This window comes from Castor canadensis, chromosome 16, assembly GCF_047511655.1.
Source record: "Castor canadensis chromosome 16, mCasCan1.hap1v2, whole genome shotgun sequence".
In the NCBI taxonomy this organism is placed as follows: domain Eukaryota; kingdom Metazoa; phylum Chordata; class Mammalia; order Rodentia; family Castoridae; genus Castor; species Castor canadensis.
Window position 1 is genome coordinate 60,517,279 of NC_133401.1, and position 7,334 is coordinate 60,524,612.

General features: G+C 42.7%; 1 protein-coding gene across 3 annotated transcripts in view; it reads right to left on the reverse strand.

Annotated features, from left to right (window-relative positions):
- Positions 1-6,900, reverse strand: part of Fnip1 (folliculin interacting protein 1) — a 154,885-nt gene extending 147,985 nt beyond the window's left edge. For all 3 annotated transcript variants that reach the window (XM_074057177.1, XM_020170085.2, XM_020170084.2), the window contains exon 1: positions 6,701-6,900. In XM_074057177.1, the coding sequence (XP_073913278.1) occupies positions 6,701-6,792 (92 nt within the window). In that variant the 5' untranslated portion in view covers positions 6,793-6,900. The remainder of the gene's footprint in view (positions 1-6,700) is intronic.
- Between the last annotated feature and the right edge of the window lie 434 nt (positions 6,901-7,334).

A 7,334-nucleotide genomic window follows, 5' to 3' on the forward strand; every position in this document is an offset into this window, starting at 1 on the left:
TTACTTTTTGTCCAGGCTGGCACTGAACCTAGATCTAACTGATCTTAGCCTCCCAATAGCTAGGATTGGGAAGTGTGAGCCACCAGTACTCAGCTACACAGAGTCTTTCCATGCAGTCCAGGCTGGCCTCAGACTCCACTACATACCCTAATTCTCCTTGCCTCAGCTGCCCAGATACTTGGATTGCAGGCGTGTACCACCACGCCCAGTACATATTTTTAAAGACTGTGAAATTATCAAAATGGCACAAGAATTGAGCTGGGGATGTATCTCAGTGGTACAGAACTTGCCTACCATGCACAGGATCCTGGGTTCAATCTCCAGCACTGCAAAACAAGCTAAAGATGTACACGAATTAAGTTTTAATATACTGAAGATGGGGGAATGAGACTATCTGTACTCTCAAGTTTGCCTTCTCCATCCTGTCTTAACCTTGGCCTTTACACAGAACAGATATGCATTCTCTGCAGAAAATACCGAACACCAGACTCAGGGCCATGAAGTATCTCACAGAAAGAAGTTGGGCCAGACATCTGAAAGCAGGGGATTATGAAGAAGAATCAGAATAGGCTCTTGGAAATTAAAAATATGATAGTTGAAATAAAAACACACATATAAAAATGTGCCTAAAAATGTTTATGAAATCCTTCTCAGAAGTAGAATAGAAATCTAAGAAGATAGAAATTGGTAAAGAAACTTGAAGGATCAATAAAGGAGGCTTCTCCTTGGAGGATCTCACTAATAAAAGTTCCATAGAGAAGTGATGACATGGTAGGGGGAAGGGAGAGAATGATGGAACAGGTGAATTCAGCTATGATATAGTATAAGAATTTTTGTAAATGTCACAATTTACCCCAGTACAAAAATAATATGATAATGAAAAAGTGATAAAACTAAATCATGTAAGTCATCAAATGTCTTTGAGTCCAGCACTAGCAAATGAGGTTTTTTTTTTTTTTAAAGGTACATTATTCAAAATGAAGACAAAAGGAAAATTTGAGAAATTCTCAGCTCCAATATAGGAAGCAAGAGACAGTGGACAAATGTCTTCAAATTTCTGAGTTAAAAGTGATTCCCAACCTAAAATTCTATAACTACCAAGCAAGCATAAAAACAAAAACATTTCCAGACTTGCAAAGTCTTGTATTTCTTTAATACAAATTTAATATTTAAATCATTCACAAATAATTTCTATTATGTCTCTGCGTTATTATAAATGTGTAGTTCATGTTTTCTACTCTAAAGTAACTAGTAATTAAACAAAATTAATATAAAATTAGTATAAAATCCATATTGTGATGTTTCTATAAAGAGACTTAATTTAGAGCCTGGTGCTGGTGGCTCACGCCTGTAATCCTAGCTACTCAGGAGAAAGAGATCAGAAGGATCTTCGCTCAAAGCCAGCCCTGGGCAAATAGTTCTCAAGACTCTATATTGGAAATTTTCATCACAAAAAAGGGCTGGCAGAGTGACTCAAGTGGTAAGAGTACCTGCCTAGCAAGCATGAGGCCCTGAGTTCAAATCCGTCACACACACACAAAAAAAAACCCAGCCCCAAAACAATGACTTTGATTCATCTCATTAATTTCACAATGTGCATTTTCTCGGTCTGAACAGAAATCTTTGAAAATTATATAGTAGATCACAACAGAAAAGGAGAGCAGGGAGACAAAGCCTCAAGGAACCCACTAGTTGCAACTTCCGAATGCAACCATGACTGTATAAACGGAGACAGCTCATCACCACATGTTCTTGATACCAACTCTGCCACTCTAACCACCAGGATTACACGAGGGACAAGTATGCCAGGGTGGCCAACATGTTTGGGGTGACTTGGAATAAAATGCTATTGTTCCAAGGGATACTCTATATTGGGCAGTATGTGTACAAGGAAGTAGGTCTTCAGAGTTCTGGCTGTGTTCCTAATGAGCTACGTGAAATTGATGCTCCAGTTCCCTGTAAGGTCTACTTAACAATCTTGTTAAGAACCAAAATGTTCAAATGGAAAAAAATCCCCACGGTACTTCAAAACCTGATGCATTCTTAAAACTGAGCTCTTTATTACCAAAAAAAAAAAAAAAATCCACTAGCTCATTTATTCATTCTTTTTAAAAATTTCTTTTATTCATATGTGCATACAATGTTTGTATCATTTCTTCCCCCTTCCCCCGCTCACTTATTCATTCTTTATTTAGCAATTATCAATGTCTGGGAAAACAGATACATATACAAACACACATAAATTATAAGTGTTATAAGGAGTTTAAGTGGAGAACATAATCTATCCTGGAAAGTGAAGCCATCCTTGAAATCTTTGAAAAAATTAAACAATGAAACTTTCCTTTAAACTGTCAAACAATGTCAAAAAAAAACTTTCTTAAGCCCAGTGTGGTGACTCGCCCTGTAATCCCAGCTACTCAGGAGGCAGAGTTGGGGAAGACTGCAGCCAGCCCAGGGGGAAAAAGTTATCAAGACCCCCCATCTCAACAAATAAGCCAGGTGTGGCGGTACACACCTGTAATCACAACTATACTGGAAGTGCAGGTAGAAGGTTGACAGTCCAAGGCCTGCCTCGGCAAAAAGTGTACCTATCAAAAAAAAAAAAGGGATGGGGGGGGGAGCTGGAGCCTAGCGAAGCTAAAGCCCTGAGTTCAAAGCCCAGTATCAAGCTATCTCAGAATAAAAAAATAAAAAACTTGCTTACTCATTAAATGAATAGCTTCAGGCAAATAACTCCAAACAGGAGCATTTTTGTTAAATCAATTTTCAATTCAGTTGATTATTTTTATTTGTTCATTCAGCAAATATTTAGTAAATGTCTTCTTTGGGCCAGGAACCAGAAGTACAGCAGCAAACAGGCTGCACCCTTATGGAACTTACAATGTAGTGAAGGATATGAATACATAAAAATGCAATCACAACCCGAGAAAATAACAGCCAGGGGCTGGAGATGCGGCTCACTGGTAAAGTGATTACCTAGCATGCATGAGGCCTGCCTGCTTTGATCCTCAGCACAGAAGAGAGAAAAGAAAGATAAGACAAAGGGGGGAGAGGAGGAGGAAGGGAGAGGGAGCAGAGGAGAAGAGAACAATGGTGGAATACTGGGGAAATATGGGTTCTACTGGAGCTTTAAAGAAGGACGTGCTATAGGCATAGTATTCCAAATAATGTGCAAATACATGAATCAGATTATTCCCAAGAACTATCAAGAAATCTGAGTGAGACCTCACAACCAGAGGAAAAAATAGTAAGACTGCAAAGCAGAAACTGGGAGTGAAGGGATGGGAGAATTCTAACATTTGAGTATCTGCCATGACATTTAATCACCAAAACAATTCTAAAAAGGCAGGTGCAATACACACCTGGACTATCTTTCCAGTGTCTATCATCCCACTCCAAACAGCTTTTTGCAGGAGACTGACCTCACTACTAGTTCCGGGTACACTACCACAATGACAGTAACTCCATCCACTTCACCACAGATCGTAAGTTCAGTGGTGAGACAAAAAGCACAATTCAGGACTTTTGGTGGAAATCCTGGTGAACAGTCATTCTGGAAGCTGTCTCTTAAAAGACTGAGCTACAGATAATTACAAATGTCTAACTATGCCCATGCTTGATTTAACAACTTAAATAACTAACGGGAACAAAACAAAAATTAAAAAAAAATTCTAGAAAGAAAATCATGGTAGACTGGAAAAAAAACTAAGTTTTAGTCTACTCACAAACCTGGGTTACATAAAAAGATGCTGAATACCACCTTAGGCAAATGCCATTTGAGATGCTACTAGACCTCCAAGAATGGCTATAACCAAAAGAGTCAAACATGGTTAAGACAGTAAATGTTACATGACTTTTTACAATAAAATGCTTTTTATCTTTATTTATTTAGGATTTTTTTTGGTGGGACTGGGGTTTGAACTCACGGCTTTGCAATTGCAAAGCAGGCACTCTACCACTCAAGCCACAACTCCAGTTCATTTTGCTCCAGTTATTTTGGGGGATGGGGTCTCACGACCTATTTGTCCAGCTGGCCTCAAAGCTCGATCCTCTGGATCTCAGTCTCCCAAGTATCTAGGATGACAGGCATGAGCCACAAGTGCCCAGTTTAAAATACATTTAATTTCTAAGAAAGAATAACATAAAGCACTGAAGATTATGGCACAACTGTAGCCTTCATACATTGGTACTTAGAAAATAAAACAGAACAACTATTTTGGAAGTTTAAGGGAAAAAAATTTTTTTTGAGACAGTCTTACTGTGTAGCCCAGGCTGGACCTGAACTTAAAATCTCCTGCCTCAGCCTCCTGAGTACTGTGATATGCATGTGCCACCATATGCAACTTGAGATTGGGAATTTTTTAAAGAGTTAAACACAACACTTAGCATATGACCCAACAGTCCTACTCTTAGGCATTTACCCAAAAGAAATAAAAATATATTTCCAAATAAAGACTTGTACACAAATATGCACAGAATTGTTCATATAGCCCGAATCTGGAAACAACTCAGATATCCTCCAACTGGTGAGTGGATAAGCAATTGTGACATATCCATACAATGGAATACCATTCAGTAAAAAAAGGATGGTTGGAACTACAAGCAAAGACAACAACACGAAATCATCTGGAAATCATCATTCTGGGTAAAAATGCCAGACACATGACAACATAAAGTATGGCCTGGACATTTATACGAAATTCTAGAAAAGTCAAAGCTGCAATGACAGAAAGGAGATCAGCTATTGCCTTGAGTGAAGAGGAAGTTAGGGACTGGCAGCAAAGGAACATAAGGGAACTTTCCAAATGATGGAGCTGTTCTAAAAATTCACTGGGGTGATGAGTGTACACCGTTTACACACAACAAAATTCACAGAACTGTACCCTTAAATGTATTTATGTTACTGTATATAAACTACACAGCTCAATGAATTTTTTGAAAAGACCTGAGTTGATGAGATCTGCAAGTCACTATCTGATGTATGATGTTAACCATTTCTCACATGTACTCATTTTATATTTAAAGCAATCGCTGTGGTGCAGTGCACTTCCTGGTCTTCCATACTGGAAAAAGGATTGCATAGTTATCTATATTATAGTGCTATTTGTCCTGACTATCTCACAAGGAGGTTGTGATTTGTTGTGAAACAGCAAATGAGATAACTGATGAGAAAGTTCTTTGGCAACTGTAAAATATTACACAAGTATACAGTAGACTTTACATTTAAAAGAAACATGAAAATATTTTTACACACCAATGACTTGAGTCCCTTGTAAACTTGGGTACCCAAAGTCAATCTATGCTCAGAAATAGGACTGCTCAAATGTCATCTTTTTAAATCTCTCTCCAGAACCTGCTTCCTATGGCCTCTTGAGTTACGGGATGTCCCAGTGTAGTTATCTAGTATTATCTACACTTTCATTTTGCAAAGGAAAAAACAGAAATGTTCAAAGAATGTCACATGAGCAGAGCAAGACATTTACTCCCCATTGGAAAAAAATCAATACTAGAAAACTGTCTTTCACTAAGCACCTTTCCTAAACGTTCACAACTGAGATTTTTCTTCCTCTAAAAATCAGTTGAATTTCTTTTCATTTAATATTTCAATTGAGAGAGTGTAGTTTTAAATATTTTAAAACCAGCGTAGTACAACCATTTCACAATTTGTCTAATGCAAAATTTCACAGACTCTCATTTCTTCCTACTACTGTCATCCAAGTGGGCTCTCTTCTATTCTACCACGTTTGAGTGACAGCTGACATTTGGCCTCGCTGTAGTTGCCATTTTCCACACTGCAGTTAAGTACGCAGGCAATTTGGAAGACATAGTACCTTCCTCAATGTAGTTTCACTCTAACAAGCTCAGGCCCTGAGTTCAAACCCCAGTATCACCAACAAATGTAGTTTTACGACTAAATTTTTTTAATCTTCGATCCAAGTTTATATTAAATCTGACAATTCTAAAAAGTTAATTCTGCCAGCAACAGGTACTGCAACCAAAAACTCACAAAGCCTGTAACACCACAAAATAATCCTCTATCGTCTGCAATTTTTAAAGACTCCTTTTCAGTGACAGGTGTAAGGGGGAAGTTTCTGCAGCCAATTCTAAAGCCAGGTTTCACTTGATTTGATCCTACTTCAGACTGGACAGTAGCAACCCTAACCTCTTCGGTTTCACATTTCTCCGACGACAGCATTAAGGTCGCTCGGTCTCGGAGCTGCACAGCTCCAATTTTAGTTTCCAAGAACTCTGCAAGAGCTGCAACTCGCATTCGCTCCTCCAGTCCTGCCTACACTCCGAGGTTGGCCAAACGTGTGGCCACCTCCCCAACCAAGCTGGCAGGAAGCTCCCAGAGGGCTACTGGTCACGGGGAGAAGAGAAGAGGTCCAGTACAACTCTCTGGGCAGTCAGCAAGGCGTGCAGATGCCGCAGGCCGGGTGCCGGGTCCCGAGCCACCGAGCAGCGCGTGGCCGCTGGCAGGACATAAACAAACCAAGCCGCGGAGGGGGAAGGGGCCAAGGCGGGGAGACAGGACCTCGCTCCAACCCTCCTGCGCTAGTCCCCCGAGGGCCCAGCCCCACCGCCGACCAGGTCCTGGAGCCCATGCCGCGCGGGTCTGAGTACCCACCCGAGGCCCAGCACCCCTTGAGCCAGAAGCCCACCCACAAGGCCGTGGGCCCCGTGCCTTGCGGCGCCCTACCTGAACGCGCAATCTGGGTCGCGGGCGTCTCGGCCGGGCGCGCCCAGCACGCTCCTCTTGCTGAAAAGCTTCTGAAACAGCGTAGGAGCCATGCCGGCCACGGCAACCCGGGGTCGCTCGGCTGAGCGCTTGCTAGGCCCCCGCTCCTAAGGCCGCCCCGCAACCCCCATGGGCGCCTCAGTCATATGACAGAAATTAGTCACTTCAAACGGCCACGGCGCGCGGGGCGGGGCGCAAGGCGAGGCCCGCGTTCATTGGCTGGCAGCGAGCCGCGTCACGTGGCGGCGCGCGGAGCGGGGGGCAAGGCGGGGGCGTAGGGCGGGGCCGGCTTCCATAGGCGAGCGGGTGGGTCCCATCACGCGGCGGCTCACGGGGCGGGGCGTGCGCTGAGGGGCAAGGATCGCGAAGCGGCAGGGGTGAGGATGTCAGCGACTCTCTAGGACTGGGTTTTGGTGGCGCAGGGACCTGGCCAGAGGTGCTGCAACACCCACGACAGACAGTGGTGCTTAACGTATCGCGGGCAGTCCTATACTAACTCTGAGACTTCGCACCTCTGTCGGACGCCAGATGGAGAGAGCCGCCTTGGCCAGGGCTGGACTTTGAGTCCAAGGCGCCGGGTGGGCCCAACTCAGAG